General features: G+C 38.1%; 1 protein-coding gene and 2 pseudogenes across 1 annotated transcript; all 3 read right to left on the bottom strand.

Moving 5' to 3' along the window:
- Nucleotides 1-433: 433 nt before the first annotated feature.
- Nucleotides 434-4,123, bottom strand: LOC111912401 (uncharacterized). The gene is made up of 7 exons (XM_023908136.3): nt 3,492-4,123; nt 3,269-3,411; nt 2,928-3,199; nt 2,656-2,810; nt 2,298-2,560; nt 2,045-2,107; nt 434-899 (listed from the first exon to the last, which is right to left on the bottom strand). Exons 1-7 carry the CDS (start codon nt 3,778-3,780, stop codon nt 645-647), a joined length of 1,440 nt encoding a protein of 479 aa, XP_023763904.1. The 5' UTR covers nt 3,781-4,123; the 3' UTR covers nt 434-644.
- Nucleotides 4,124-9,195: 5,072 nt separating this feature from the next.
- Nucleotides 9,196-9,313, bottom strand: LOC111912404 (5S ribosomal RNA; annotated as a pseudogene).
- A 508-nt stretch (nt 9,314-9,821) lies between these two features.
- Nucleotides 9,822-9,939, bottom strand: LOC128134032 (5S ribosomal RNA; annotated as a pseudogene).
- Nucleotides 9,940-10,806: the final 867 nt, after the last annotated feature.

The following is a 10,806-nucleotide window of genomic DNA, read 5'->3' as shown; positions in this document are numbered from 1 at the left end:
CTAAAAGGCTAAAGTCCAAATTGCTTTTGAAATCAAGAAATAAAGTATTTTTAGTCGTAACTTAATTCTTTCATCATAGTTTGAAGATCATGCATTGAAAAGCCATCACTCATCGACATCAATATAGATTACTACGCCATTAATGTATCTTCCTAGGGGAACACAATTAGCATCGAACCATGATGCATCTTTGGGTTTTATACAGATAAATCTTATTATTTTGGAAAAAAAAAATTAATAAAATCATAAATCTTGTTTTAACAGAAAAATCTCATTATTTTGGAAAAATCACATAATCTATCATTTCTTGAATGTTAAATAATCAGAACTTTTCTATTCATCAAAAAGAAAATGACTTTTTCGTTAATTTTGGCAAAATGTTATAACGTCTGATATTATAGAAAACCATTAGGGTTAGCATTGCATTACAAAATGAAACAAATTAAAAGCTTACAACTACTTTTACTCAACACTTCTACACAAATTTAAACCTCAAGCTACCAGCTATTTTTGCCAAACATACCCATAAAGCATAGAAACTCAAACTTTCACATTACAAACTAACATTATAAAAACTCATGAACAACACAACAATTGACTATACCCGATTTTACAAAATCCTATTTCAAATTTCAACAATCTATTCATTCCCCTTCCCCTTTTCCCTTTCGTAACACTTGTTTTAAAACACCCGCAATTCTATCGGCCATATGTCGTTCTAAAAACATTTGTTTGACCCTCTCATAACCTCTCTTCCCCATTGTAAGCCTCTTCTCAACATGTGTAGCAAGTTTTACTATATTTGTTGCAAGTGGACTCACCCCTTCTTTTCCTGCCACGTGTAGAAACCCTGTTGACCCGTTGACTACTATTTCTGTGGTGCCTCCTGCTGCTGTCCCCTGAAAATTTTTATATGTTTGAAAAGTGTAGAAATAGTAAAATGTACTTTTGTTGATTGTTTGTTATAGGGTTGATCTTATAAAAGACCTTATGTTTTGTGTTTTTTTTTGGATTAAACCTCGAGTTTATTTATTTTTTTTTTTTTCTTGAAAAGAGGTGTTTTTTTGTTTTTTTCGATTTGGTGGTTTTAGTTGTTTTTTTGGGAAAAGATGTGTGAAATGTGAGGGGTTTTTTTGGAAAAGTATAAAAGTTGAGGGTTGTTTTAGAAATGGTTAGAAGGTTGAGGGTTTTTTCGGAGAAAAGAGAAAGTTGAGGGTTTTCTTGGAAAAAATGAAAGAATACAAGGTCTTTTTACTTTTTACTTCACCTCAACTTTAATTTTTTCCCTGAAAAAGACCTTTTATTTTTTCATTTTTTTTTCCCAAAAAAAACCCTCAACTTTGTCTTTTTTTATGAAAAAAAAAAACCCTTAACCTTTTAACTGCTTCCAAATAAACCCTCAACTTTTTTAGTTTTTCTCAAAAAAACCATCACATTTACAATTTTTTTTTGGAAAAAAATAACTAAAAGGACCATATTGGAAAAAATGAAGAAAACACAAGGTCTATTTCAGGAAAAAAAAATAGATTTGAGGTTTAATCCGGAAAAAAAAAACACAAAATACAAGGTCTTTTTTGAGATTAACCCAATTTTTTTCGGAAAAAAACTCGAGGCTTTTTATGAAAAATAGTAAAAAGGTCGAGGGTTTTTTCGGAAACAGTTAGAAGGTTGAGGGTATTTTTCGGAAAAAAGACAAAGTTGAGGGTTTTCTCGGAGAAAATGAAAAAATACAAGATTTTTTTTTTCAGGAAAAAAACAAATTTGAGGTTTAATCCAGAAAAAAACACAAAATATAAGGTCTTTTACGAGGATTAACCCTTTATTATAGTATCTAACTTTTGTTATTAACTAGTTAGATTTTCTGTGATATAATGTTGTGTAGTAAAAAAGATTGAAAGTACAAACTTTTATTTAATATAGCTTAAAAGTTATATAATAATCTAACTGATATCTTTATTAGAAATAAATGAAAGTAAGATTCTATAATCCAAAGTACATTGTTATTTCTTGGATTTATTGTCAAAATAGGAATATCAATATTTACCAATACAGGAAGTTGGAATGCCATAGCTTCAATTGTTATCCTTCCAAAGCACTCTCCTCGGCCCTACAGGGGCAAAAACGGAAAGAAAAGATTGTCAGAGTTCAGAGTTCAGAACATAAACAAAAGGCTGTTTCAATGTTTACACATAACAGGATTTCATGGGACAAGACTGAAAAGCTTTCTAAAGCTATTTTAAAGATGAGATTGATGAGGGCATTTATGTCTTTTGCACACTCAGTCTCAAATACAGTACCTGAGAGTTTTGGACAAGAACATCAATTGCTGCTAAATACGGGGCTACAGTTAGGGTTTTATTCACGAAATGAACTCGATGTTGAATCTTCTTCTGTGCTACAAAATCCCTAATTTCTGTTTCAAATTTCGTTTGTACACTCATATCACTCCCTACAATCACTGCATGTATTGATGGAACTTGTAGCTTCTTTTCTTTAATCAATTGTAAGCTCTCATAAAACGAACGTAAAAATAAATCTTGCCCTTTTCCCCTTGAAACACCTGCACATTGTCACATCATTATTATACATCACAAAAGTTTAATCTTTTATCAGAAAAAAAAAACAGAAAAGGTATAGAATATTAGAATGTGTTACTATTGATGGCTGCAAACAATATGTCATCATTCCTGACTCCAAGAGACTCTCTAACATGCTCTCTAAGAACCCTTTTGGCTACACTATCTTCAGCAACATCCATAAGTTCTTTGCTGTTACCAAGGTGAACTACATACGTCTTTGGCATCTTAATTCTGAAAATTGAAGTGTTACTTTGATACTCAATATGATTGGAGAAGAGATTAAAAGAGTAGAGAGTAGAAATTGATGGAGTTTGGAGTTGTTTAAGAGAGAAAAGAAGTTAAACATACTTTAAGCGTTCTTGAGTCCTGTTCTCCCAATATTCAGCAGTTACATGAGAATCAATCATAGAGCCAGCAACAAAAGGCAAGTGTTTAACGTAATCCAATTTGAAGTAATGGCCTCGCATTTCATGAATCCACCATAACACCTTTGGGAGGACTCGAGGAACATCTTTGTTTAGAACAGCATCCAGCCATTTTCCAGCAACAGCTGTGTTTAAGACTACCAAATCAGCTTTTAGGGCTGTATCTATGGCTTCTTGACCCTTAGAAGAGAAGACCTGAAATATAATTGATAGGCTTAATACATATGTTCATAAAATGTGGCAATGGAAGAAGATGTAATGTACCTGTACACCGCGATCCAGCATCTTGTTCTCCAAATTGTATATTACTTCATCTGTTCCAGTTGGTTTTTGGTTTGTAATCCAACAAACTTCAGCACCAACACCACGTAATAAAAATGCTAGCTCCATCAGAAGCAATGGACCACCTGCAAAATCGAAACCAAACGAGGTATTGGGCAACCACAGAAATTAATAACTGAAGAAGGAAGTGTAGAACGTGAATTACCAGAAAGTGATAGTTCATGAGAAACGAGAAGAACGAGTTTGGACTTCATGAAACTGAGGGGGCTTGCAACTCCGATCTGAGGCGGTGCCCTCTCCTTCGTCTTCTCCGTCGATTGGAACCGATTATCATTAACGGGGGCATCGAAATGTTGGCGATCACATGACGAATCATAAGCGGCCCTAATAATAAACGCAACGGCGGTGGAGATAGACAGCATGGCTAACAGTAGTAACAGCCATCGCTTCTTCTGGAAACACAGTGTTGAGAATCCCGTTGACTGCTTCGCCATAGCTACAGTTTAGGAATTTATCGCTACTGTAGCTGATCCAAGTCTCCGCATTGATCTAGGGTTCGCATCTCATCTGGCTACACATAGATTGCTACAGAGGTTGAAAATTTGAAATCCAAACCTACCTCCAACAAGATCGAAAAGTGATATCGAAATGCGTTTGAATATGAAGGGATGATTGGTTTGATGGGAAATCTGAGAGTAATTAGTTGATTAGAAGAATATTTGAGCTTTGAATCGTGGTAGCAGTGGAAGAGTGAGAGTGTGGTTTTTCTTGAAGCAATGGGTTTCGTGTTTGAGAGATTTGATTTGGCAGTCGCCCCTGAGATAGCATGAGGACCAGTTCAACAGAACCGGTTTCCTAAAGATTTTCATTTTCATTTTATTTTTTGTTTTTTAATTTAATATTCTAGATAAAACTTCCAAAAAATTAGAGCTCAAATAAAATGTTAAAATTAAAAATTATATAAAAATAATGCATGAAAATGAAAACAAAAGAGGGTAAACCAAACTCAAGGTTATCAAAATCGTAAACTTATCATAGGATCGTACGATCCTAGGTATGAAAAACAAGTCGAATCGTATTTGGGGTGAGATCGCAGGTAAAATCGTAAGATCAGGATCCAATCTGATCCTATCTTCCCTTGATTTTTTTAAATGAAAAATAAACGAATTTTTCATTTTATATATTTTATCATTTACCAATTTACTGTTTATCATTTTGTGTTGTGAGTTGTGACTAATATTTTGAAGCTTTTATAGATTTTGAACGGAAAATTGAATGTTTGAGATGTTTTTTCATGTTTTAAATTTACAAGTTAAAATTATGTTTTTTTTGTAGGATCTTAGGATCCTGATCCCAATCTTGCAAACCCGAAAACGATCACATGTAAAATCTCTATATTGACAACCTTGAATCAAACTATAATAAAAAGATAATCTGAGATTTAAAGTAAGGGCATGTTTGATTTGGGTCTATGTAACACCCGCAGATTGATGCTAATCAATTAAGATAAAATAAACGTTAAAATGACTATTCGATCAAAGATTATTTAGGATAAATAATCTTAATCAAAGTTATAGTGTATGTAACAAGAATTCCGTACATATAAAGAACATTCAAATCTAACATCGTGAAAAAAGTTATGATTTTTAAAATATTTCAGTGTAGCAGTATACGACTCAGAAACTGAAATTGAAATCGGTCGATTGTTAGGATAAGCAATATAAATGAGAGTTGAAGATCTGGTTAATACATATATGTCAATATAAAGACAGTCGAGAACGAATATCATATGAGAGAGTTATAATTTTTTAACAAACTTTAACATTCTAAACCTTTTAAAAATATAACTTTAAAAATAAAGTCAAAATTAGCTGACAGAGTCTAAATGAAAGTTGTAGATCTCATCGATAGCTACGCATGTATATAAAACTCATCAAAAACGGAGCTCGTATAAAAAATATATAAATTTTCTAAAAAATCGGAAATAGTCGCGCGCCCAGACCGTGGGCGCGACGTGCACTAACACTCCTCCAGATGCTCGACATGTGGCACCACCCATCGATCGACATATTACCTTGGCTAACCAGATGCATGGTGCGCGGCGTGCAACATATTTTAGCCTATATAAACCTTCGAGTTCCAGCCATTTTCTCATCCCAACTCCACCCGAATCTTCTTGAGATCTTTCCACCCCTTAGTCTCAATACTCTCGAGTTCCAGACCCCTTTAGTGAAGCCTTGCATTTTCAGATAGTCGGCGAATAAAAGCTCTTGGGTTAGAGTTATGCCCGCATAATCCATGGTTTTCACCAGAAAGCTCTTAAGTTAAGCTACACTTACTTTATTCAAGTGTAACTTTTAATTATAGTCATAGTCGTTATTATGAGCCCATAGTTAAGATTTAACAGTGATTCCAAGTCATTATATTGATTGATCTACTTACGGGGATGATGTCTAGAGTGGATTTAGTGAGGTGTTTAAACTAGGATTTCCAAACAGTATACTTTGTATACCAAACAGACCCTACCTCCGATATTATCCTACCTGGTTGTTCCTTACTTGATAAATATTGATGTAGACATTGGAATTAGTGAGGAATCTAGACTATTATTAGTCGCCAAGAATATAAGAGTACGACTTAGTATTATACATTTAGATCATCGAAAGTGCTAAGGCGAGGTTCTGCCCATATCTCGAGGCATTCGCTTTTATCAAGTGAGTTGTGACATCCCCAAAATCTCGGCCAGAAAAAACCGGTTTCATTTATGCTTTTTAAAATAATTTCAGAGTAAATCCTTTCGATTTTAAAAGAGATGCGGAATTTGTTCCCCAAAACAAAACATGATAAAATAGATCTTTTATCAAAACATTTCATAAAGAAATATAATTTCATTTCATAATAAAAAATCGGGATGTTATGTTCCAACACAGACCATAAAGCATAAACGATAACATTACAAGTCATTCAACAAATATATACATATACAGACTTGTAAACAAAACAACTTGATGATTCATCCATCTTATGCCCTTGCGCCACTTCCTGTAATACAAATAAACTGAGTGGGTCAGGCTTGGGAGCCTGGTGAGCATGTAGGGATTTCAACCCACAATAAATAATTATATTTAATTCAACAATCAACAATAACCCGATTACCCATTCCCGTTATCCTCACTTTATGTCCCTAAAACAACATCAATCTATTATAAGGGACCTAATCTAGGATTTTCATCGGGATGGACATTACTGCAAAGGGGCTTCCTTAGCAATAAATATCCTAAAGGCAACCATGAGGGGGATAGAGTACACCGGTGAACACATCGTTCACAACACCTACAGGTTATGAGCCTACTAGTGTTCCACAGGACCGTCTAGAAAGAGTCTGTGGTCGTCATCCATACTCTGCTGAATGACTAGATCAACGACAACAACATCGAGGCCTCTCATCTGTTTATTACACACCAACTATCTACCCATGTTCTACCCAACATATTAGTAGATAAAAATATACATTTTTATATATAGTTTAAAACCTGTATAGCATGCTCAATCAATACATTTTTCCACATAACACATGAGGCACACACACATAACATGTATTTCATAGAGAATAAATCAGATCTATGAGATAGAAGAAAGTGAATATACATTCACACATATAATCAACAAAATATACACGTAACACGTATTTCGTATAAAATACTTCATAATAATGTTTTAGAAGAAAATGACTACATAATCACTTGATCAGAAGATGATCGGGCAACACTACGGCTTGGAGAAATATTATTCTTCGGTAGATCTGGAAGATCTTCACAAAAACCGGGCTTCTTGCGGCAGGGCTTCGGCTCGGAAATCTCACTTCTCGGGATCCTCGGGGCTTCGGATCTTGCTTCGGGGCTCGGGAATAATACCGGGGCTTCGGGATATGATTGGCATGCAAATCAAGGCAAAAACTAGAGAGAAGAAAGAGTTGGAACAAGAGAAAATGGCTGATCTCGGTTTCTATTTATAGGCTGTTGGGTCTGGGATTACGTTGGGCGTAATTTGGTTACGCTGGGCGTACTTTGACGTCACTGCATGCGTCAATTGGTGGCACTCAAGTATTGGTCAGGCAACTTGCACCCTTCTGAGTACGCTGGGCGTACTCAAATTACGCTCGGCGTAATTTGACTCGTCAAACTTCTAAATTGCGTAACTTTCACATACGAGCTCCGTTTTCGACGTTCTTTATATCCACGCGTAGGTGAGACCATACTCTACAACTTTCATTTAAACTCCATCGACTAATTTTGACTTTATTTTTATTATTTATTTTTAGTAGGCCGGGACAGGAAAACTTCGTTATAAATTCATAACTTCTTCGTCTGACGTCCGTTTTTGCCTAACTTTTTATCGTTTCGCTACTAACAATGAGATCTTCGATTCTCATTTAGATTGTTTAGGCTAAAAACCGTTTGATCTCAAATCGAGTATTCGGGCTGCATACTGCCAAGTCGAAACTTCAGAAAATCATAACTTCCTCATACGAAGTCAGATTTGTGCGTTCTATATATATATTCGGAAACCTCGTTTTGGCCACTACAACTTTATGCAAAGATATCGGGTTTATTTTACACTTAAATTTTGACGCTCATTTTATTCTTAATTCATTAAATTATAATAATTAAGAAAATAAACACATAATTCACATAATTCACAAATAATATATTTTTATTATTTCAAATTGGGTTACAAAGGTTAACCTAGACTATTACATTGCTAAAAATAACAAGCCTAAAAACACAGGCGTTACAATTCTCCCCACCTTAGAATGATTCCGTCCTCAGAATCACACATCAACAAACAACTGCAGGTAGCGATTCATCATGTCACTCTCCGTTTCCCAGGTGAGATTCGGCCCATTCGTGTGTTTCCATCGGACAAGCACTAACTCAACCATCTTACGTCGCAACTTCTTAGTCTTTCGGTCAACGATTGCCTCTGGTTCTTCAATCAACCTTTTGTTCTCATCGATTCTTAACTCCGAAAGTGGAATCATGTCGGGAACTTCTCCCGTGAACTTCCTCAAATAACACACATGAAAAGTGTTATGAATTCCATTCAGTTCTTCTGGTAGTTCGAGATTGTAAGCTTGGTTCCCAATCCTCTGAAGAACTTTAAATGGTCCAATAAACCTTGGACTTAAAATTCCCCTTTTACCAAACCTTATAAGTCCCTTCCACGACGAGACTTTAAGTAAGACCGAATCTCCAACTTCAAAAGTTATCGGTCTTCGCTTTTTGTCAGTGTAGCTCTTTTGACGATCCCGAGCTGCTAACATTCTCTCCCTAATTATTTTCAATTTTTCCGCAGTCTGATGGTCTATCTCCGGTCCCATAAACTGCTTTTTCCCCAGCCTCAAGCCAACAAGACGGCGTACGACACTTATGTCCGTACAAAGCTTGATAAGGTGTCATCTTAATGCTCGAGTGGAAACTATTGTTGTAGAAAAATTCTACCAGTGGTAAATGTTCATCCCAATTACCTTGGAATTCTAGGGTACATGCTCTAAGCATATCTTCAAGCGTTTGTATCGTTCGTTCGCTCTGACCATCAGTCTGTGGATGGTAAGCTGTACTCAAACACAACTTGGTACCCATCTCCTCTTGTAGACTTTTCCAAAATCGTGAAGTGAAACGACTATCACGATCCGACACAATCGTTAGCGGAACACTGTGAAGCCTCACAATTTCCTTCACGTAAGAATTCGCAAGCTTTTCCATAGACCATTTCTCATTGGCTACTACGAAATGCACACTCTTAGTGAATCGATCAACGACTACCCATATCATGTCGTGACCACTTTTTGTTCTGGGCAGTTTTGTAACATCCCCCTCTGACACGTATCACAATATTGTCCGCTTTGGGCCACTCGGCACGAGGACTTCCCAGGGGGTCACCCATCCCGGTACTACTCTCGCCCGAGCACGCTTAACTGCAGAGTTCTAATGGGATCTGCTGCCCTCACGGCTTTAAAACGCGTTGTGATAGGGAGGTATCCACACCCTTTATAAGGAATGCTTAGTTCTCCTTCCCAGCCGACGTGGGATCAGATCTAACCCACTTTCACCCCCCATTATAGGGTTCGACGTCCCCGTCGAACACATCGACCCGTGCCCTAGCTCTGATACCATTTGTAACACCCCTCTCTGGCACGTATCACAATATTGTCCGCTTTGGGCCACTCGGCACGAGGACTTCCCAGGGGGTCACCCATCCTGGTACTACTCCCGCCCGAGCACGCTTAACCGCAGAGTTCTTATGGGATCTGCTGCCCTCACGGCTTTAAAACGCGTTGTGACAAGGAAGGTATCCACACCCCTTATAAGGAATGTTTCGTTCTCCTTCCAAGCCGATGTGGGATCAGGTCTAACCCACCTTCACCCCCCATTATAGGGTTCGACGTCCCGTCGAACACATCGACCCGTGCCCTAGCTCTGATACCATTTGTAACATCCCCCTCTGACACGTATCACAATATTGTCCGCTTTGGGCCACTCGGCACGAGGACTTCCCAGGGGGTCACCCATCCCGGTACTACTCTCGCCCGAGCACGCTTAACTGCAGAGTTCTAATGGGATCTGCTGCCCTCACGGCTTTAAAACGCGTTGTGATAGGGAGGTATCCACACCCTTTATAAGGAATGCTTAGTTCTCCTTCCCAGCCGACGTGGGATCAGATCTAACCCACAATTTGTAACATCCCCCTCTGGCACGTATCACAATATTGTCCGCTTTGGGCCACTCGGCACGAGGACTTCCCAGGGGGTCACCCATCCTGGTACTACTCCCGCCCGAGCACGCTTAACTGCAGAGTTCTTATGGGATCTGCTGCCCTCACGGCTTTAAAACGCGTTGTGATAGGGAAGGTATCCACACCCCTTATAAGGAATGCTTAGTTCTCCTTCCCAGCCGATGTGGGATCAGATCTAACCCACTTTCACCCCCCATTATAAGGTTCGACGTCCCTGTCAAACACATCGACCCGTGCCCTAGCTCTGATACCATTTGTAACTTGAGAAGCCCTAGCTCGTCGAGTCCATCTTCATCCGACTCGACGGGTTCGCCTTCATGACCAATATTCAAGTCCTTCATCCTACTCGCCGAGTTGTATGAACAACTCGTCGAGTCCATCTTCATCCGAAGAACACTCATGCTAAGACTCGCCGAGTTGTATGAACAACTCGTCGAGTCTGTTCTTTGATCTAAGGAGATTGCCTTGAACTCGCCGAGTCAGGGCATTGACTCGCCGAGTACCTCCATAGATGGGTTAAGCTTCCGACTCACCGAGTCACACCCTGTGACTCACTGCCCACTCGACACTACAAAAGGGGGACAAACTCGAAGACTCGCGAGCAGACTCGCCGAGTCACATGAACGACTCGCCGAGTCGTTGCCATGCACTCCTAAAATATACCGATTTGCTCGATTCCAATCCATGCCATTCATAGATCTGGACTCCTAGGACACGAATCACAC

Source organism: Lactuca sativa, chromosome 4 (genome assembly GCF_002870075.4).
Source record: "Lactuca sativa cultivar Salinas chromosome 4, Lsat_Salinas_v11, whole genome shotgun sequence".
NCBI lineage: Eukaryota > Viridiplantae > Streptophyta > Magnoliopsida > Asterales > Asteraceae > Lactuca > Lactuca sativa.
The sequence above is the reverse complement of the archived record's forward strand: the minus strand, read 5'-3'. Positions and strand labels throughout refer to the sequence as shown.